General features: G+C 39.3%; 1 protein-coding gene across 1 annotated transcript in view; it reads left to right on the top strand.

Annotated features, from left to right (window-relative positions):
* CDC73 (cell division cycle 73) overlaps window positions 1-22,781 on the top strand; it is a 102,948-nt gene that overhangs the window by 13,026 nt on the left and 67,141 nt on the right. The window contains exons 8-10 of the mRNA XM_074546278.1: window positions 7,040-7,138; window positions 8,371-8,449; window positions 17,474-17,538. Of these exons, the coding sequence (XP_074402379.1) occupies window positions 7,040-7,138; window positions 8,371-8,449; window positions 17,474-17,538 (243 nt within the window). The remainder of the gene's footprint in view (window positions 1-7,039; window positions 7,139-8,370; window positions 8,450-17,473; window positions 17,539-22,781) is intronic.

The following is a 22,781-nucleotide window of genomic DNA, read 5'->3' as shown; positions in this document are numbered from 1 at the left end:
TTTTAGGTAAAGGGGAGGTTGTTTTGTAAAACAAATCATTGAATACTTAGGAAAAAAAAACCTGTTTATACTGAAATTGATTCTTTCGTTTTGCATCCTTCCTCTAGCTTTCTTTCCTAAAAATCCTTTTGTTCTTATGGTGTTCTGTAGCAGGCAACAATAACCTTTTCTGAAGGAAAAACTCCTCCTTTCATCTCTACTGTAAATGTATTTGGCACTTCAATTTTTCCCATGGGAACAAATTTAAGTAGCATTCACAGGTGTATTTGGAGAGTGTGGTTTTGTCTGTGACTGCTGGTGTACTTGATTTATATTTCATTATTTATTTTTTTATCTCCCAGATTGCTCAGAACCATTTCTTAGATAAGCAGCAAGGTAACTGGGTGGGATCTTAAACTGGATTCTTGGAAATTCACTAATACTGGCCTTGTGGATTTGTAACTTTTGGAAATGAACCAGTGTTCTGATATGAGCAGCTCTGAGCATTTCAGATGGTCTTTAAAAAAAGAAAGAAAAGTATGAAAGACTTTTTGTGGAGTGTGGTGGGTTGACCTTGGTTGGATGGATTACAGGTGTCCTCCAAGCTGCTTCCCTCCTCAGCAGGATGGCTGGGAGAAAATAAAATACAAAAAAAATGTGTGGGTCAAAATAAAGGCAGTTGATTAAAAACAAAGGATGCGTGGGGAAGCAAAGGAGGACAAAAGATGTATTCTCTGTTTCCCATCAGCAGCAGGAAATCTCCAGGCAGTTCTTGGGGAGCAGGGCTTGGGTACCTTGAGCAGTTGCTTCTGAAGACCAATATTGTAATGAGAAATCCCCCCTCCTTCTTTCTCTTAGCTTTTACTGCTGAGCAGATGTCTGTGATGGGGAATATCCCTGGAGTCAGCTGTCCTGGCTGTCCTCTCAGATCCTGCCCAGCCCCACAGGGTGGTGAGGGGGCAGCCTTGGGGCTGGGGCCAGCACTGCTCAGCAGCAGCCAGAACGCTGGGCTGGCATCAGCCCTTCTCTGCCTGCCAGGGCCCACTGCAGCACCACCTGGGCAGCTGGGACTCAATTCAGCCACACCCAGTTCAGGGGAAAATGCTGCAGTTATTGCTAAAACTTTACATTTTGGCCAGCACTCTTCAGTTATCTTTTCTCACACTTGCAAGTATATTAGAATTATATTTTCTCAAGTGAACTCTAACCCTCTGTACAAGGAAATAACATAATCCAGCCTGTCAAAGATATGGGAAGTCTTAAAGGTTATAGCACATAACCTTTCTAAATCTCTCCAGCTAAAATGCTGAATAGTGACTGCACACTCCTGATTGTAGGTGCATTGTCCCGGCAGATGGGTTTACGCATCTGTCAGCAGCTGGTCCAGCTCCTGCTTTGGTGCATTTCTCAGCTTTTAGCACATCTGTAAATATTTTCTCCTCCCTAAGCCTTGTGTAAATCTGTTGAAGACTTTGCCAGGCATATATGGCAATGAGTGACCTGTATGGCATCTGATCATTACTGCCTGCCTGGAGGCAGTCCAGGGAAAAGCTCTGAACTAGAACCATGTAAGTTGGACAGCAGAAATTGGCATTTGAGGTGCACACATTTCTAATGGAGTTAGGTGTGTGTCAAATCTAAGAATGATGGGGATGTGGGCTCTTTCTGCAGGTAACTGTTTATAATGGAAAAACTATTAAGACTTGGTATGGAATCAGAGTTAGGTGGAGCTGAGTCTCTAGTTTCATAACCTTTACATCATGAAATTGTATCTTTCTGTAAGTGTAACCTTGTTCCTTTAACTGTATATTACTTACAAGGTCGAGGTTGACATATTGAAGCAATGGTCTGTTTTTTTTCTTGCTGTTGCTTCAGTGCTGCAGACTGGTGAATTTGATTCTCTTGCAGTCTGGGTAGTTACATTTTCTCTGCTTAATAGATACAAAATATTCAAGAAAATATTCTAAATTACAATTTTAATATAAAATTGTTCTTTTTTTCTAATAAGGTATGAACTAAGCCTGAGTAAACTATTTTCCTGCCTTGATCCTTCTATTTATATATCTTCTGTTCTTATGTGAAAGACTTAGACTGGGCCATCCAGCTCATTTTCTGAAGTTGTGTTGAGAGCATAGAAATCTTGTATAACAAGTAATTTGATAATTTGATTGCTTTTTAAGCCTTCATAGATTTTCAGCTTTTATATCTTTAGTTAGTGCAGCCCTGCTGTAATGTACTAGTTATCTGTACTTTTCTTTGGGAAGATTACCTGTTGCCATGTTGTTCATGATGCAAGATGTTAATAGAGAAGGGAATAGACTCTGATAGCTCTTGACTGTGAGTTTTATGTATTAAATTTGATAACTTTGATTGGTATTTCCCCATTGTGTCACCCCCCAGCTTCTGGGTATTTTTCTGTGCATGGTGAGAGAAGAGCAGAGCTGAGCAGGATGATTGGAGTTTATAGCTTATCTACCTGGAGGGGTTGGCATTTTCCTGCTCTGTGGCATTTACCTTGGATGTAACCTACAACTGCAAATTTATCTAATACAGCATCTGAATTATTCCAGATTCTTGTTATTTTATGGTCTTCTGTGTTCTTGCACACAAGTATTAAAGAGCAGAACTGGGTTTTTTTCCCCACTTGTGTAGCTTACCTTTGTGGTGGTCATGAATTTCACCTGCAAAATATTACTACTGCAGTTAGTACTTGCATATTTTATTTTTAAAATTAATGTATTTTCTTTGTAGGTTTTGTCCTTTTCACAAGTAACTGCTGTATTTGAAGTAAATGTGAGAAATCATACTTTTGTTCCGACTCTTGATCATTCTTACTAGTGAAGTCACCTGTGAGGAGGTTAATATTGCAGTTGTTATTAAAGTTTCAGTAATTTAATTTAGCTGGAAAAACAATTTTGAAGCCAGACTAATAGTATTTCCATCACTTTAGACAACTAAGAGGTCTGAGAGTAAAATGTTGGATATTTTAAGAGTTGTAAAAGCATCTTTATGTGTGGGCTCTAGGTGGCAGAATTGTCTCACGTTCCTGGAGTTCACAGCAGTGAGACTCGAACAGCAAAGTGCAAAAGTAGAGGTGTGCCAGGCGAAGAGCAACTGGTGTCCTCATCAGTGCTCCAGCTGGAGCAGGAGGTTGGCTTTGGAGGGGCTGTGCACCCATGTCACAGTGCAGCCTGAGTGCCCAAACTCCACTTTGTGCAGGACGGCTTCCTTAGTAAAACTGGGCACGTTCTTTTATTGCTGCCAGGCACTACTGCAAGCATTTTGTATGTGGCACTTAAAGGAAAGATTGGGCAGATTTTAAAGATTGTATTTACACTGAGTAATAATATATCTTGTTTTGTCTTTACGTGCCTTGAATTTGACCAAAAAAGCTGTAGAATAAAGCATTATGTTTCCTGAAGGAATACTTAGGTCAGCTATAAAGTAATTCCTTAAATACTGCTCTAACATAGCTGTTAAAAAATTATGTATTTCCATATGCTGCATTCATAGAAGAAATAAACTAGAATTATGTATTGAGGGGATTAGAATTTTTGAGCTTTTATTTTTGAGCCTGTATTTTCAGGCTGTTACAGTGTTGCTGCTGTTTCACACTTCTGAATTAACATTTCAAATTACATGTTTCAGTTGTCTTTCATATAATATTCTTGCTATAAAAATTTAGTGAAGATAACATAGAACAAGTGAAAGTTGCACATTTTACTGTACACATAGTCCACACATATACTGGGAGCTTAGTCCACAGCTATACAGAGAGCAAATACCACTCACAGCTATGTTTTCAGCATTAGTAATTCACAGTTAACTTAATGAGTGGAACACAAAGAAATGCCCAGATTAACTTTTTGTGTAAGGAGCATCTGATTTTTATTTTTTCCCTGAACAGTTAGTAACAAGTTCAATTTTTATCAACCTTTTTTATAGGTTCCCTAATCTGAAGCTTGACAGGGTTATCATGTGCTGTTAGTTGTTTAGCAATATAAATTCCAGTAGTGTAATGTGAATTTCTTACACTGCCATTGTCCTGGAAGCAGGATTCCAAACACCTGTTTGTTCAGGTTGTTAATCAGCACTCTCCTGTGTGGCAGTGTGCCTGTTGTGTGCCCCAGCATGGCTTGTCCAGCTCCAAGGTGTGCAGAGAGCAGTTTGAGGGGTACCGGGAGTCCCTGCAGTTGGGAATTATAAGAGCAGGGAGGAGAGAAAATCAACTTCAAACTTGGTGAACAGTTTGCAAATTGGAGATAGATATTCTGAAGGCATAGGAGAGTGATGCCTTAAATGATTTTTTACTTTTTGATTTGAATTTAAGATTTAAATATGTGCTTTAATTTTAGATGTGCAAAATATTTCTTTTAAATATACAGTTTATCACCTCATGTTCCTTATGAAGTGTTTTAATTTCTGCTATACTTTTATGAGGCCATCTCAGTGCTGTTTTCATTTTTCTTGTCATGCCATATATAGGAGTTACTGAGGATGTGTGATAGGAATATTGCCTTTCAGCACAGCATCGTGCCTTTCAGTCTGCCAGTGGCTGGGAAGGATTTAGCAGTATGTCTCAGCATATCAAGCAAATGTGTAAAGAAATGTAGTTGGGGCTCAATTCTTCCTTCTCCAGCCCTGCTCTAAGTCTGGACAATGTTTACAGCATTCTGCAGATCTTGATTTTCCTGGGATGCATGTCCAGGAAATCCTTTTTGTCAGTTCAAGAGTTTTTTTGAAATTATATGGGTTTTTTCCTTAGGCGCCTGTTTTTCTGCAGTGAAGCACTAGAATGTAAATCTGATTAAAAACTGGTTACAACTTAGCTGTAGGAAACTTTTGAAGCACCGTAAGCCATATTGTGCAACAGGGTGTATACTTATAGATTTACATGTTAGATTTAAGGTTTTATTTTTGTCAGATGATTGAGATGAAGTATGCTTTTCTTCAATTTTTTTTCCCTCAAGAATTGTTTTTAATGAAGCTGAAACCAATGTTTATCCTTTATGATCACTATTAAAAAAATATTTATTTATTTTTGCTAGCCTGATGAAGCTGCTGTAATGACTAGAAGTCTTTGTTAATGAGAGTTAGGGTTATGGTGGGCTACAGAAATTAAAGACTGCAATTTTTTAGAATAAACTGTGATATATTGTGATGGAAGTATTTTTATTACAAAAGACATTTAGTTAGTGATGTGACTTCATTAAGCCTTTCTTATGAGAGCAGTCTGATCTGGCTGGCCCTGGGATTTCTCCACAAACATTCTGGCGTTAAATTGCCACCAGTGATAGTAACTTGAGTTGATGTGTGTTAGTCACTGTATTGGCAAGGGATAGAGCATCTGTGCAGAGAAACAAATATTTTGATGTTTGGGTTTTTTATCCTCTTCTGCTCTGTCCCTCAAATCATAAGTTTTTGGTAGTAAAAGTGTTGCACTTGGTTTAACTAAGTTTAACTAAATCTAGGGCAGAAGCTAATGGATATTCATATTCTGATCTCTGAAGGGATGAACAATGAAAGCTTAGCAGTCTTCAACTCTGCAGGGCTTTACAAATCAGCAGGTACATGCAGTGCTCTTGCTGCTCAATCATTTTCCTGTCACAGTAATATAATCCCATATCCCTGACCAAGCCAGTGACCAGCAAGAAGATGATGTTGGTTTGAGTGCTTGTTAAAACACTGCTGGCTTTCTCCCCTTCGAAACAGTCATTAGTTGTGGCCCTGGGGGACTTACATTTTCATGCTGTGGAAAGAAGATATCAGCAAGAACACTTCTGATTCCATGCTTATTAGTGGCTTGTTTTCAGCAGAAGGGAGAAACAGCCTTGTGGGGTTTTTACCTGAGTTTGGTCCAGGATGTGCAATTTAAGGCTTTTCAAGTCCCATGTGTTTGGAGGCCTTGGAAAAGTTAATAATTTGAAATTACAACTCCCTTTAAGACTATATTAACTGTAGGTTTTATGAGTAAAATGTGGATGTGAATGTTGGTTGCAACTTCCTTATGACTGGGAGATTTGGATTCTGCAGGGACAGTCACTCTTAAAACATTGCTCCTCTTGTTTATTAGCTCCTCCTTGTGAGTTTCAGAAGATGGAGTAGCCTTGTTTCCTAGAGACAGTGTGTGATAAAGCGCAGCAATGACAAGAATTTTGGTTGATATGATGCCCAGGCCACAGTTAGGGAGAAATCTGAATTTGCAGTGCAAGCTTGGAGTTTGGACTTTGAGTATCCTTTTATAATTGATACGTGCATGGCTTGCAGCTCTTGAAAGTCTTTCCCCCTGGGATTTTTCTGACTGAAAAGAACTTTAAATACAGTTTTATGTGAGTTCTTTCAGAGTTTGTCAGAAGAACTGGGTTGGCTCAGGGGATGGCTTTGCCTTCGTTAGAGGTTTCTGGTGGTTTCCCGGTTCCTGCCCTTGGTGGCTTGCAGTGGAATGACAGGATGTTCACTGAGGTCAAGTGAGCAGGCTTAGGGAGGCTTTGCAGTACAACTCTGATTTCTACAAAATTCACCCCAGAAGTCTTTGTTTTGTAATTCATGTGTTTGTTTCATGATGCCAGTAGTGTTAATGCCACTTTAGTGTCAATATACAATACTCTGGAACAGTGTTAGCATTCTGTGAGTACTTTATATTATTCTGAACCAGTAAAAAAAAAAAAGCCATTTTCCCTAATCGATAAAAAGGTTTCTTTTACTGGTGAACCGTTTCTGAAAATTGACATTAGTAGGAGACATTGTGTACAATTAACTCTGTGCCTTGCAGGTTACAAGTGCTTGAGAGGAGTTTGGTTTACCTTGAGATGTAATGAAGCCAGTTAGATTTAGCAGGTGTGGGCCTTAAAGAGTAGGGGGGGTAGCAATGATGCCTTAAAACCCGGTTAATGTTTGGATCCTGTCACAGAAAGGGGTCAGAAATCAACTATTTAGAAAATTGGTACACCGGTTTGGGTTTTTGGTGAAATGTAAGTTAACCAAGTGGCGTCTTCATGTGGACAGTTAAGTGAAATGCAGATGGTCAGTAAGGTTCACAGGTACCTGATATCTTTTTCAGAACTTTGCCAAGAATATTTTTGCAATTCTTCAATCAGTTAAAGCCAGAGAAGAAGGCAGAGCACCTGAGCAAAGACCTGCACCAAACACAGCACCAACGGTAAGGGCAGTGTGTGGCTGGACATGAGGGCTGGGACATGAGAGTGCAGTCTCTTCTCACTATTACATACACAGTTTGTTTTGGTTTACTTCCAAAAAATGCATATTTTTCAAGCATAACTTCACAGCTATTCTTTGACTTAAGTTGCATTTATTGGTATTTAAAGAGTTGAATATATTAGTTTAATTAGTTCAATATGCTCTTGTTACTGAGAGATGAATCTGCTAGTGCCAGCTTCTGCATCTATCAAGCATTAGCCACATGCTGCATCTATTTGCAAAAAGTGTATTCCATGAGAGGGCTGCCATTTCAAACGAAATGTTTTGCTGCTTTTCTGACAGATAGGGTAGCAAATGTTTAAGAATCTGGAGCATGACTCATGAGTGGGAACAGCTCGAACCAGCTTTCCTTTGCCTGTGATAAATCAGGACAGACTTAGAGCTGTATTGTTTACTTCTCTCCAGGTATTAGACAGGATTTGTTTAGAAGTGTGGTGTTTACTATTGTGTTCTGTTAAACCTAATGTATCTCTGAACATGGTGGTAGTCTGCTCTAAAAGCTCTTTAATTGGACTCTGTTTTGTTTTTGCTGCTACTGCATTTAACAAAGAACTAAATTTAAATAGCGAGATGAATTCCAACATGTAAATATTTGCTTTGTGATGAATTTCTTAAATTGTGCATGGCATTATTCAAATGTCCCACTCAGAATAAATGAGAATACATAACTAAGCCATCCACAAAAAGGATTGAATTGATATTGAGTGTGCCTCTAGATTGGTGCTTTTTAAAAACTTTTTTCCCAGAATGCCTTTTTTCCCCTCAAAATTTGTTTTTATTTATTTTGTTTAGCAAAGTTTTATCTTAATCAGGCTGAGAAGAGAAATTTGGTGTGGCTGAAGCCTTAATAATGAATTGTCAGTTAATGATTTTTTTCCTCACTAATTCTTTAAGTATAACAAAAACTCAGTAGAGATTTTAATAATGTAGTTTGTTACTGTTTGTTATTTCAGTTTTGCCTCAGGTTACTCTTTGCATTCAGTACTAAACTGTTTCTGTAAGACTGTAAGTGGATATTGAATGGAAACATCAGAAGTTTTCAAATGCAGTGCAACTCCTACGAAAAGGAACTCGTTTTATACTCTTGAGTAGTTCTAAGTAACTCTTCATGAAATTCAAGAACCATCAAATACCTTTTAGTGTGTTTTACAAATGTTGTTTAACCTGTTTTAGGATCCCACTTTACGAAATAAGCAACCTATTCCAGCTGCCTACAACAGATATGATCAGGAAAGATTTAAAGGCAAAGAGGGTAAGTTGATTGCAATGCTTTTTTTCAAAATGAAAAAAAAAAAATTGAGACCCAAAACTGCCCAGTCACCAAGTTCATGTTCAGGGGATTTCCCCTGCTATTATTTCACAAATCTATGAAAAGACAAAAAAAGACCTGTAACTATGCCTAAAGACAGCTTTCCAAGTAATAAAATCCAGAAGTATTATTTTGTAGAAATAGTTTCTACCTCTCAGGAAGCAAACTGAAAGCTTGAAACCAGAACTTCTTGGGGAGGAAAAAAAATTGTTTGGGGAGGGTCTTATGCAATTAATAAAAACCACAAGTGCTAAGAAAACTGTCAGGTGCATAACATGTAATAGATTCTCTCTCCTCAAACAATCACAGTTGTTCTAAAAGTTGCCTCCAGTAATTGCAAGTAAATATTATCTAGTTGTGTCTATTTAAATTAAAAAACAAACTGGCAACAGAAGTGCAAAACACAAGTACCCTCCTGGAGAGGAGATGGAAACAATCTACAATATTGAACAAGTCTCACCAGTTTTAAAAGATGGTGAACATTGAACTTGAGTGATGATTTGTCTTTCTAATGCAATTTTTGTCCTGTCCCCATTGCTTTTTTTATCTTGTTTTGTAGTACAAGTTCAGTTACTTCACTTTGATGGCTTGCTGTGGTTTTATTTTGCAATCTTTGTTTGTTGTGCTTGGATGGTTTTGTGCTTCTTGCAGAAGGTCATGCAAATCTTACATTACTGATTTGTCATTTTTGAATTGTGTGATTCTGAGAATGTGGTGTTGGGGTTTCACTTGGTGCTGAAATGGGATTGACTGGACTGCAGCAATTTTTTCAGTTGAAAGATTCTTTTGTGATGAGCTCATATTCTACCTGCCTAAAAAAATAACTCGGTGTCACACTCCATTCTAGAGAGTGTTTTTCTGCCCTAACTTGCTGGTTACTTATATTTGGTGTAGTCACACAAAGTTAATTTTGTATTTCAGGTTTCTAGGGATATTTAAAGAAATACATAGGTTAAGAATACAGTGTTAGCTAAGTGTAGGCTAGCACTGGAAATAAAAATGAGGTGTTGGAAAGAAGGTATTTTAAACATGAGATTGACTTATGAAAGGTTTTGGTACCTCACTTATGGAAGTTACATAGAATTAGTAATTAACATCTGGATTTCTTGGGAGAGGACCTAGAGATATTTGAGATCTTCTTTGGCTTCAAATAAACTTGAGAAAATAGCAAAGATCTCATTTACTTCTAGGGTGCTCTATTGTAAAACTATTACCTTTTAAGTTTAATCTAACTGGAACTCTTGAGTATAGGTAGTTTTCCTGTCAGAATTAGGCATTAATGCACAGATTGTCATTTGCTTGAAACTGAATGATGCACATCACTTGCAGCTCTGTCACAAGTGAACCCATTCCTTATGGGATTTTTAATTTACTTGTTCTCAAAATGAAGCTTTGGCTCCCAAATATTCAGTGTAGAAGTGAGACTACAAGCAGACAAGTCATCACTAAAAAATAAGAGGTTTCTTTTTCATTTAACTAATTTTTTACAATAAATTGAGTAAGAACTTGGATTCCACTTGTTTATGGAAAGGTTGCAATATTGGGACTTTAGGGAAAGAATTCTGAAGGAAAAGAAAGATAATTAAGTTCAAAGGGTAAAAACTTGCGGTCTTTATGCCGTTGTATCCGTATTTATTTAGTGATGGTGGATAATACTGATGATAAAGCTGAATCCTAGAGATTTCTGCCTTTCTGAAGGGTTCCCACACCTTTCCCTCTCTGACTGCCTGTGCTTGGCAGGATGGTGTGGTGCTTGTAACAGTGGGCACAGAGGTGGGCTTGGCTAAAGAGTGACACAAGGCCCAAGGACAATGTCTCTAGCCTTTTTCTTTGTGTCTCACCTGTTTGCTCTTTCCTCAGAGGTATTGAAATCCTAGGAAGAGTTCACTAGTTCTCTTCTGCTTGGAGCAGGATTGTGGCACATTGCCTAGATTCAGTTTTGTATGATACTACAGTATTTCAAGTTTAGGCAGCAAAGAGGTGAACTGTTTTTCTTGAAAAATTTGTGGGCTTTAATAGAATTTTTCCATTAGCTGTCTTGTCCTTAGCATAAGAAATTCAAAGCTTGTAGAGCTAAGAGTAAATTTAGGAATTTTAACATGCATTAAGTAAACTGTTGAGTTGCAGCCAAGTTTCTCTGCTTCTTGTGGTGGATCATTATTTCTGATGCAATGTATCAGGATGCCTCTCTGGTAGACTAAGTTAAAATTTTCCTGCCAGATGGGACAGGCTTTGCTGCTAGAGTGGTTTAACAGTCAGTGTGAGGGGGTGGTGATTGTGCTGTTCTTGAAGAGCAAACAGAGTTCCAGGTGCATTCAGTGGAACTGCTCAGCAGCCCAGGAACAGGGGACAGGGCTTGGTCACCTTTTGTCCAGGGGGGTCCTGTCCCTGCAGCTTTGGTCAGGCAGGACAGAGAAACCTTTCCTTTGACATCCTTCGAGTTCTGTGATGCATTAGGATGTTGTTTGTGGTAGGAATTGCACATCCTGGACATTTCCACATGAAAAGTGGAAGAACACATTGCCTGGCAGTGCCCACATCCTGCCCAGCTGCTCAGATGTTTTGGAGGTGAGGAGGTGAACTGCTTGCACTCAGTTTGGGTGCTGCTGCTTTGGTTTCTTCTGTGCTGGCAGTTAGTGATGGTTCTCTTCAACTGCACAGAGCTGCATCCTGTGCTCAACTTCCTCTTTTTACCTTGCTAGTCCTCTTCCTTTCCTTTGTATTACTTGCTTGAGTGTGTTTTTTATAGTTTATTACTGAGTATTTTGCAACTGGGGAAATTTTTCCAGACTGCAGTTGGTCATGCTTTCTTGAGCAACATAATTTTAAAATCTTGTTCCGGTTTTAAAAATCCTATGCTCAGATGGCATTTGATGCTTTAGGAGCTTATTTTGTGTCCTCTCCTCTGTGCCCTAATGTTTGATATTTAAATATACATTATTGATATATATGTTTTGGTGCTATTCTGCTTTTAGGTAGGTAGATACAACTAGATAATATTCAGATGCTCTTCTGTCTTTTTCCCCATTTTCTTGGGTAGCTTTACCTCAGAAGATTTTTTTCACATGTGTTTTGCTCTGTTATTTCCAAGTGTGCAAGAGTGCTGGGATGGCAGTCTTGCAGATGTAACATTTTTGTGACCCACATCTCTCAGTATGGATGGCAAAGTCAAATTTCCCTGTGCTGCTCCAAGGATAGACCTTTAAAGCTTTTTCCAGGAGTGTTCCTGTTGCATTACTTCCCCCCCCCCCCCCCCAACAAAATAAAAAACCCCCAAAACCTCCAGCAATATTCAGTCCTATTTAGGGTAAATCACAGAGTCTTGCTGTGTGGTTTCAGCCCATAATGGTGAAAAGAATATTCCTAACTGTGTTCAAATGTTTCCTTCAGGCAAGTTTGCTGTTGACTTCATGCTATTGTTATCTTGTATTTTATTTATAATTTTACTGGACGTTCAGACACAGCTGCCATTTTCCAGAAGTTTGTCAGTCCTAAGTGCTAAGCCCAGGAAACAGAGGACTGTGAAATTATCATATTTGAGGTGACTGGACCAGAACATTTTGTTTCTCTCTCATCTACGTTGTTAAGAAAGTTTCTTTATAAGACATTTCTCATTATAAGTTATTTTGTTTTAAATTGGGTGGTATCCTTTTACACAAGGAGAGTAGAATTGCTAGCAGGAGATAAAAGGTTCTGAAGTTTTACTGGTCCGACTTAGTTTGACTGGTTAAACTTTCATTTATTGCATTCCCTTTAAGATTCATATGATGTTTTTTTTCCCCCGTAACAGACAGTACATGCAAGAGATGCACATTTGGAAAAAGAATGTGGTCTATTTGTATTTTCTGGCTTGGTGTGACTAGCTAGTTTAAAAACTTTCAGCACTGCGCATTCACTTCTGTGCTGGAAAATACACATAAATTGCTTTAACAATACACATAAATTGCTGTGAGAAACTTAAGATATTGGTGGTAATTACTGGTAAGATTATTACAGAGCTGTAATTTATGAAATGTACAGAGAATTTGTAAAGTAATCAGCCTAACTTGGAAGTTTAGGTGTGAAACTTACTTGTTAGGAGAGAGTACTGTAAAGGAGTGCTCAGTAAACTCATGCAGAGTGACATTTGGTGTCAGGGATTAAATTACTGGGGCTGTCAAGTGGGGTAGTGAATCACTTCCAGGCTGTATGCAGAGTGTTGCTATCTGGGGCTTGAAGAGTATACAGCTGAAAGTAGAAGTGGTTATTCAGTCTTATTCATCCACAATTCAAACCAAGGCTTTAACTTGAGCTCTTCAGTGTCTGAGATGTGCTGCTTTGTTCTGTTTTTATTTCCCTTGACTTCCTTCCAGAAATTCAGGTCTTTTTACAGAAATTGAGTCTTTTTTCAAGCTTTTATTCTTTTGGTAATGTATCAGAGCTCATTTGTAGCTGGATTGGATAACTGGAGCTGCAGAAGGTGCAGAATCAAAGTGCAGGGTGACCTAGATGGATGTGGAGCAGTGGCTTTAAGCAAATGCAAGGCACCCTGAGCATTAATATTATATGCAAGGAAACAGAACATGCACCCAAATGCTGATGGAGAATATCATCAGTCCAAAAAGCTGATGCATTAGGATGCCTATATTCATTTCCAGGTCTAATTCTTTTAAATAAGAAAAGGCACTCAGCCTGGTGCATGGGGATGCTAGAAAGGTAACTTGTGATAAACTACACTGGAAAAGTTTATGGTTCCTTTACCAGTCTTGGGGTCATGGAACTGAGGAACTATGACCATAATATGCAGTGACTGAAGAAAAAAAACAAACCATGATGATAGTTTGTTTCTGAAGCATCAGAGTTGTTTATTCAATTCTAGTTATTATGTTTACATCTCAAGATGTAGTTTTAAGGCATGTGTTGATGTCTGTGTTTTTAACAATGCATATATTTCTAAAATTGATTCTATTTAGCAAACAAAAGGTTGCAGTACAGTTTTTCCTGACAAAATTATTGTTGGGCTTTGATTGCTTTCTTTAGTCCTTAGTGTTAGATCTGTGATTGAAGCATTTAATATTAACTGGTCTATGCCTAAAGGAAATGTGAGTCACAACTTGGGAGTAATTATATTGAAAATTCCCAGTGTATACAAGACCCTCAGTAAGTTTTTAATAGTTGTTCTGAATCTAATTCCAAGCCTAAAAACAATAGTCTGAAGTCATACCATCATGGTGCCTTTATTTATGAGGCTCTTTTTTCTTAAATACCCTTTTCTTAGTCAATGGTTTATAATTTTAACTGCTTCTATTACCACAGTGAAGCTGGGATTTGGAAGCAGGAGTTATAAACTAATTCTTGGCCAAGTATTACCTGGTCAGCTCACTGCTGGTGCATGACTCAGCAGCACAGGTTGGAGCTGCTTTGGGAGGCAGAGGAGAAGCTTTTGTGTTCCTGGAGGGTGTGGCACAGCGTTTGTGCTGATCAGTGCTGGGGGCACGGCCCGGGGTCTCTCTCTCTTCTGCTCCTCTTCACCATGGCCTGTGGTTACTCTGGTATGCCAGGTCTGCTGCTGAGCAGCTGTAGCAGGGTCAGAGCCTGCCCTTGGAGAACAGCCTGCTCCTTGAATATCTTTTACAGCATTAACCTGGCTGTGGCACCCTCAGCCATTTTTGAAGTAGGAATGAAGCTGGAAGTGTGGAGTCCCTGACCTGGAAACATTTGTTTTGTTTGCCCAAGCTGTGCACAGTGAGTGGAGCTGAGGGTGCTGCTGGATGTGCCCAAACTACTGAGACCTAAAAAAATGGTACAGACATGCAAGGGCAGGGCTGGTGCTTCTGGCAGTGTTTATTTCTGTAAGAGAAGTGATTGGCTGACAGGTACAATACCACATGGTGTGTGTGAGAGCATTGAATCAATAAAGCTGTGTTCTGACAAATGTGTCACTGCTGTTCCTGCTTCAGGGGGGTTCCTATCCCCCTCTGGAAGCTGGAGATGCTGAACTCTCCTTCTCCACCTGCTGGGGGATTTGAGGCAGGGGAGCTGGTGGGCAGGTTGGGATGTGGTTTCTCCTATGGTCCCACCTTACTGCAGGCAGCAGAGATGGGCCCTGCAGTAGCTCTGGTAGAGGCTGCAGTGGCTGTTTGCAGGAATGGGGTGGGTACCCACACTGACCATAAAACATGTCTTATATTTGAATTAGTGCACAAAGCTACTATACCATTGTTTGCTAATTATCAGAACTGTTTTATTTGCTACCTGAGTAGGTTATGAATAGTACTGGGCCCCCTGTGTAGCTGCTGGGAACATTGATCAGGCAGGAAACTGGGGTTTGCTGGAGGCAACAAGTGGCTCTTCATCCAAGTTAGTTCTGCTAGAAAGAAGGGTCAGGACAAGGCTGGGAGCAGGAAGCTCATGAGTGCCAGAGCTGTGGTTTGTGGCTCCTGTGGCTCATTAAATGAACCAGGACAGATTTTATGAGAGACTTGAGAAGACTTTTGCAAAAGATGAAACCAGTGGCAGTTGAGCAGAGATTGGTTCCCTGCCAGGTGCCTCTCTCCCCTTTGATTTACTTTCTAACTGTGCTGCTGGCTCTGTGGGCTTTTGTTCCCTTTGCAATGCTGATGGAGACAGGGAACAAACATGGCAAAATAATTACAAAGTCAGGGTTTGTGCTGAGAGGAAAGAAGCCACAGCAGGCCAGGCACAACAGAGCATGGTGCTGTGCTGCTCTTGCTATGGATGTCTGTATTCTTTGCAAAGAATATCTAACTGAAATAGTTGGGAATGCTCTGTGTCACAGGCATGAGGAACCCATAATAGGTCAGTCTGGAAAGGATAAAGGTTCTTCTGGTGGTGCTGTTCTAAAATTCACAAGCAACTGTCAGCCTAGATTAGACACCTCTGATTTACATCACTCCAAGTCAGCAAAAACATCCCTTTAATTTAGGGAGTTCTACCAAGTATTCCACAAGGCTCCAGGCACCACCTGAAATATTAACATGCTCCCTGCCCTGCAGCAGTGACCTATATAGTCACAGAACAACCTGTTCTCCATGGAAGTGTTTGTGCAGCCACATCTTGCCCATTCAAGTCCAGTGGTGTGACCTCTGAGCTAAGATTCAAGGCATAGTTATAGCTTGGGCTTGAGGGGAAAGGGGGGAATGCCTATCAGTTTATGTAGGGAAGCAGTATCAATTTTTATAGGGAGGCTGGGCTGCTTTCTCTGGTTTTTTTTTGTGTGGGTTTTTTGGTTTGTTTTTTTTTTTTTTTTTTAAGTAGGAAGGACTGTATTGATGTGTGTCTGTACCTGCATTTTACTTTCTCAGAATTATGTCTGTAGTTCAGAAATATTAATCTGGCAGAAAGGCAGGGGATGGCCTTGGGAAGTGAAGCTGAAGAAGAGCTGGAACTGAGGGGAGTGTAAAACAAAACATGGTCAGTGACATGGGGCATCTTGGCTTGGTAGTGGGGGGCAGGTCTGGCATGGTTGACGGGGAAAAGGTGCAAGCCCAAACTGTTCAGTAAGTAGACAGCTGTCTCTATGGTGAGAGGGGTATGATAAGTTCCAAACTCTGGAGTATCTCTTTATAGGCACTGGAGAGTTCTTAAATCTGGGAAACTTTTTGGCCTTGTTTCCTTTGAGTGCCTGATCATCTTCCTCAGCTAAGGAAGAAAGGATGAGCAAGCCACAGATGCTTCCCACATCATGTGAATTGCTTTCAGGGTTGTCTGGGTTTCAGTTTAAGTTAATTTACTCGTGATGAGAGCAAGAAGCTCTAATGGGTTTGAAAATTCAATGTTTTTCTTGCACTTTTTTTAGATTTGAGTAGGAGCCATGCTTTGGTCCTGCCTTATTTGTCTATCATGATTTCGGGCTGGTGCACAAAATGAAGGGGGTGTAAGAAATGACAAAAACATACCAGTTCCAAGTAGCTGTTTCTGCACAGTATCAGTTACCTTTACCCAAGTCTAGTTGAAATAGCCCAGAATTGCTTAGATACAGATAAATGCTTGTTTATCATGGTTTGAGTGGTGATTATGATGCCTTTTAGGTAGAAATTGTTTGGATGGTTGTGTGATGGGATCAGGTGATGGTAGCTGCATGAGGCTAAGGAATTTACAAAAGGAAAAAGGTTTTCTTGTGAGTCTGTTGGCCCTGTTCAGGAGCTTACTTTGATCTTAAATCACTGAGAACAGGGGGACGGGGAAGAAAAGCAAATAGGCTGCTGACAGCCGGTTTAGTCATTGGGCAATTGCAGGCTTCTGGCATTTAGTATAAATTCAATCTGATTAAAAATAATTACAAAAACCCACCCCAAGAATGCCCCTTTTTATAACCTTTAGTCTGCCATTGTGCATTTTATGTAGATTCTATCCTCTATCATCTGAGAATGTCATTGTTACTCTTCAGCACTCCAGAAGTGAATTTATCAAGCTAAAATGGCCACACTTTTATAGTTGGCATGTAAATTGTTTTCTTAGGTATATTTTTTCCATTAATATGGGTTAAATATGTTGCATTATAATGTATTCTGGGAATATGAATGAGGCTTCTCAATCTTGTAGTGAGGAGAATTTCTGAGGCCGCATGCAAGTTGTAACATTCTTGCAAAGATTTAGGTTTATAGCCTTTGTCTGAAGGGCTTCCAATTTCTCCATGCAACAGGAAAAATACTATTTAGAAGCTACTCAGGTAGCAAATAAAACAGTTCTGATAAGTAGGAAAAAATGGCATAGTAGCTTTCTGTACTAATTCAAGTATAAGCCATGTTAAATAGTTAGGGAAAGCAGCAACATCAAACTGACCTCTGTCTAAAGAAAGATTTCCTAGAGACTACCTAGGTTTTGTACTGGGAACAGCACCTAAACCACCACCAGCAGCAAGATGTGTTTTTTGACAGAAGAACTCCAGACAGATTCAGTGTTATCCATTTAGACAAGACACTGCTGTGCTCACAAGGATTTACAGAAGTTTCTTTCTCTTGGCAGAAACGGAAGGCTTCAAGATTGACACCATGGGCACCTACCACGGCATGACTCTCAAGTCTGTGACGGTGAGTGGCAACTCTTGGCTCAAATATGATTTATGGACATGACTGTAAACATAGATACAATGTATGTTTGGAGATAGAGCCAGCTTCTCCTCCTTCCTAGGCTCTGGAAGGTCACTTAGACTGAGTAACAGTTGGTGAAAGTTCTTGTCTATGAAAAGCCAAAATGTGCTTTGTTTGGTCTGCATGTTCTAGAGGTCTGTGCCTCAGGGATTTGTTTGTCTGCAGTTAAAAGGTGTGCTGGGAAGGCTTCTTGAGGTGCAGCCTTTTTCTGTTATACTTAACATACCTAGGTTATTGCTGACTGTGGGTGTGTCTGGAAAGGACATAAGTGATCATAATCAAAAGTGATAAAACTGTAGTCAGAAAACTGAAGTAATGAACCCAGGTTTTGGAGTATTGCTCTGTTTCCCACTCTGCATTTAAAAAAAATGAACTTTTTGGGGGTGGAAGAGTTAGATCTCAGCACTACTGTTAAAGCTTTCTGGCCTGGTGAGATGGACTTCTGTTGTATGGCTGTACAGTGCTGTCAGTGAGAGTTGAAGCACTCACAGATGAGAAAGAGAGACCCTCAAACAGGGTCTTTTGTTTCTTGGGCCAGTGTTGGTCTGCTTTTGTGCAAGTGGGTTGAATGCTCTCAGATAAATGCTATTTTGATCTGCTGGTAAGTATGACAGATGCTAGAAAACTGTAGTGTGCCCTCATGAAGGTTTTTGTGAGCTGCATACCTGTGGAAAAATGATGAATAGACAGCACTAAACACTCTCCTAAACCCATGCACTACTTCCAGTTTGCCCTTCTCATTTGAACATAAAATAGCATCTTAAATAGGAATTTCTGAAAAAAATTCAAAGGTTTTTTTTGTTTGATAAGTCCTTTCCCAAATCTTTCATTCCCATTTCATTTGTGACTTAGGATACTGTAAAAGAAAATGGAAGGGAATATTTAATCAAAAATCTACTTAGCAGTAAATAGTGTAATTTCTAGAGGAATTCAGAAATTGACTGGATGAAGAAAAAAGATAACCTGTTATGTCTGAAGATTTGTTCTTGATCTTTGCATTAATTTTGGGCTATTTTATGAGGAACCAAAGTGTTTATACTAAACCCAGGTTTCTATGGGATATCATACCTGCTTCAAGGGGTAGGGATTTGAAATGGGTTAATAAATACCTTCTGTTTAAATTGCTTTGTGGGGAGAAAAAAGAAAGAGGAAAAAGAAAAGTAAGATGATAGTAAAGCAGAAATGTTGAAATGTTTTAAGCTGATAAGTGTAAAATCTGTAAAAGTGAAGGGATGCACATTAACTCTAGAAATTATATGGTTTTTTTTTAAGATCATAAAATATGTGAGGTTTTTTGTTCTGGGAATCCTACCTCATGTATTGAGCATACTGCCTAGGGGTTTGAGGTTGTTAAACTGTCCTTGTTGGTTTCTTCCATTTAGGGAGAAAATATAATAGATATTAAATTACAAGTAAACCTTTTTTAACATAAACCAGAATTTTTTGAAATAACTGTTTAAGAGTGCATGACTGCACATAAAGCATCATCTGGTGTCATGAGAAATATTAAAACTCCATCTGTTACTCGGCTTTTGTCTACGAAAGAACTGGTGAGGGATTTTTGGAGCCTTATTTTCCAGACTATTAAAAAGGTGCCCTCAATTATTAGCTCATTCATAAATTGCAGTGACATCCTGGCTTTGTGTTCCAGATGGGGGAGAAATAAATCTATTAAATATGTTCATCTGTTTTGTCTAAACTTTGTCATAGTGATGGACCACTCAGTTCAAACCTTTAATGTCAGATCATATTTTTGTGGAGAATAGTTAATCTCCTGCCATGAAACTATGGAACTATGAAACTTGGCGAGTTTCGTGTTTTGCTTTTACTCAAGGATTTTTTTGTGGTTAGTTTATATTTTTTATGCTAGACAAAATTAGGGAGGAAATGGGAAAGTAATTGCTTCCCCTAGGTGTTTAATGGGAAAGTACATTATACTATTGGCTAAAACACAGGAATATGGAGGATAGCACTGGAATTCATTCACCTGCATGATCTCATTGCTGTCCTCATGGTATAGTTGCTGTAGGAACTCATCAAACATTTCAAAGGAATTTAGAGTTCTAGGTAGCTCTTGATTAGAGGCTCTGTCCAAACTTCCAACCTCTGATTTCCGGATGGATGCTCATGCTTGAAAGCTTCTTTTTTATGCCATTGTTCTCCTTGGCATGATGGTTCCTCCATTTTTCCTGTGGTGTTAGCTTCCATTAACGTATTTCTGGAGTGTGGTCAGATTCCCTTAAAACTTTGAGTTCTTACCTCCAGTTTGAAGTGATCCCAGTTTGGAGTTGCCCACCTGTTTCTCATAGAAAATTTGTAAAAGGTTTTTTTTTTTTGTGTTACATTCCCTACACTTGCACTCTGCCTTGCTGAAATTCTTTGTAAATGATTTTAATGAAATGTGCAAAACTTATGTTTTGTGTTTGTTCTTGCTGAAATGTGAGCTGTCCTAGATGCTTGTTCTTTTTAACAGCAAAACAAAAACTTCTTCATCTTGACTGCTTTCCTTTCATCAGTGATGTTGGAAACTTTCTTAGCTTTCAGAATTTGTGCCAGAGCAGATGGTGAATGGTGGGCTTTTTCTGAAGTAATGTCAGCTAAAATAACTTGTGCTGCTGGCAGTTCTTCCCTGTAAAGGGTTTTTGCTTGATTGGCACACTACCTCTTAAGAAGAACTGACTTATTTATTGAATTTTTATTGTGAAGGCATGATCTCATTATTCTGGACCTGGAATTGTTTATAGCAAGGCATTTTCCTCAGAAAGATTTTAAAAATTCTTTTTTTTTTTTTCCTCATTTTAATACCTGTGGCACCTTTTGTTTGCCTGGATTGATGATGTTTTGGAAAATTAGTAAGTAAGCTAGTGGTGGTAGCTCTTGCTGCTGGTTCCCCAGCAGTTCAGGTAGCAAACTGTTCAGCATGACTTTGCAAAACCTGCAGGGCTCCCTGCAGGCTTCACTTCCAAGCATAATCCCTTGTGTAGCAGAACAACTGCTGGTTTTTATTCAGGAAAGTTTGGTGTTTGAGGTGGATCAATGTTTGGAAGAGAAGTATGTTTGTATTTCTGTACGGCGTAGGGTGTGAGGTGATGCTTAAGCTGATATTCTGAAGATTCTTTCTTACTTGTGTAAATTTGACACATTTGGGGCTTTAGCCTCTCCTGCTCTTCTAAAGGTTAATGTTGGCTTGGAGGCCAGTGTCATCTGGTGGAAGCCTAGAAGGTGGCTCTCACCTTTTACATACAACACATGGAATTTTGGACTATTAATTTCTGTAGCTAGGATATGTGGAATATTGAACTGCTAGTGTAGCCGAAGATGTAAAGATGAGAACAGACCAGTTAGCTGAACCTAGGGCAGGATAGGAAGAAGTTGCTTGTTCTGTGAGCACCTGATAAAGCTAAATTGTTCCAAGCTGAGGGCATCCTTTGTATTGATTGTGTGCACTTGCAAATAATAGTCTATCCATTACAGTAATAGTCATGGTGGTGCTGGTTTTATTCATCTTTGTGCTTTTATCCTTGGGTTCTCATGGCTTTAATACGAAAGAAAGAAATAGCATGAAAGGCTGAGGAGTTGTGTAGGGTGATTTCCTCTGAGATCTGAGTGCCCTGGCTGGTCAGGAGCTGTGATTCAGGATTCAGCTGAAACTTGTGTTCAAGTGAACAAGAACTGCATAGCACTACAATGGGCGCTTGCAGAAATTATTTGTTTTGCTGGAAAAATCTCCTGGTTTCAACTTGGGGTTTCTTTAAGCATTCAGGGCTGCTGAAGCTTGGGAGCTTCCTTTGTCTTTTGCTGCTAGCAATGGAATGTGTCATTGATCATCTGCACTCCTGAGCAGCCAGAGCTACTGTTGGCATCTTCCTCTGCTGTTCAGTGAACAGGCAGGTGCAAGAGCTCCTGTAGGACTGAGCTGATGGCCTTCCCAGAGAGGCTGGAGCTCCACCTGGATGAGCAGTATAGTTAGTGAGGCACTTATAACAAACTCAAAGGCAAATTTCCGTGGTGCATTCAAACTTTGTAAGCAAGAAATTCTGTGTAAGTTTTAAGTCCTTCTGAGTTGAGTGATATTTTTCCTCCAAACTGACAAAAGTAGCATCCCTCTTACCATTGTACACTGCCAGGCTTTACAGCAATCTCTGGGTAAAAGTGCTCTGAGTAAACATATGAGAATATCAATAATTAAAGTAAATGCACTACATTTCAGTTACAACAAATACATTTCATAATCCTAGTAGAAACCAAGTAATTGAAAATGAGTTCCTATGTAAACCACAGTACAAGCAGGTCTGATTTCAGAAGAACTGGACACTTGTTCAGCACCCCTCAGGTCAACAGCATTTCCCAGTCAGTATCAGATTTGAGGAATTAATTAATCAAAGGATTTTACTGTTAGTGCCCTCAAAATCTTTTGAGTTGGGTATATAACCTCTGTAGTTGTTTTAACTGAGAGGTTGTTTAACCACCAGTGTTATCTTCAAAGGAATAGTGTGTGGTATAAACAAATGGAATTAATAAATCATGGCACTTTACAGACAGAGCCACTGGAGGGGAAGTGGTTGGGGCAGGAACAATTAACATGGTGTGTGCATGTGTTTTATATAAAAGGCTTAAGAAAATGGACATGCTTCTGTGTGAAGAGGTAAATCCACAGGATCCTATAATTGATCATGAGGAATTTGTGATTCAGTGCCAAAATTCAGAATGGCTCTTTAGAGGCATATGGTGGAATTGGATGTTGTCTCTGTGTTCAGATAAATAATACTTTGAAAAGAAATAAAAACTCCATACATCTTTAATATTAGAGATGGAAGAGAGATACCATCTTATCCACATCAGCAGTTTTCTGTGTCATGTCCTAATCTCATGAAAATGTTGGGGAACAGTGGGATTGAGAGAGGAGTCAGCAAAACAATGAACTCTTTGAAATGTTTGAAACAGGCTCTGAAGTGCCACATAACTTTTGTGCAGCCTGTGTATAAGGTGGTCATTATTCCCAATGTGAGTTCAACAGCAGCCTGCCTACACCCCCACTCCCCTCTGCAGGCTGAGCAGCATTCTGTGAATTCTCTCTGTGCATCCATTCAGTTTTTAACCAGCAAGAGGAGGTGAGGAAAACTGTAATAATATAAAATCACAAAATTACATAGATTTGCATGGGGGGCAGATGTTTTTCCTAG

The sequence above is a fragment of the Zonotrichia albicollis genome, chromosome 8 (genome assembly GCF_047830755.1).
Source record: "Zonotrichia albicollis isolate bZonAlb1 chromosome 8, bZonAlb1.hap1, whole genome shotgun sequence".
NCBI classification, from domain to species: Eukaryota; Metazoa; Chordata; class Aves; order Passeriformes; family Passerellidae; genus Zonotrichia; species Zonotrichia albicollis.
This window is presented reverse-complemented; position numbering and strand designations above follow the sequence as displayed.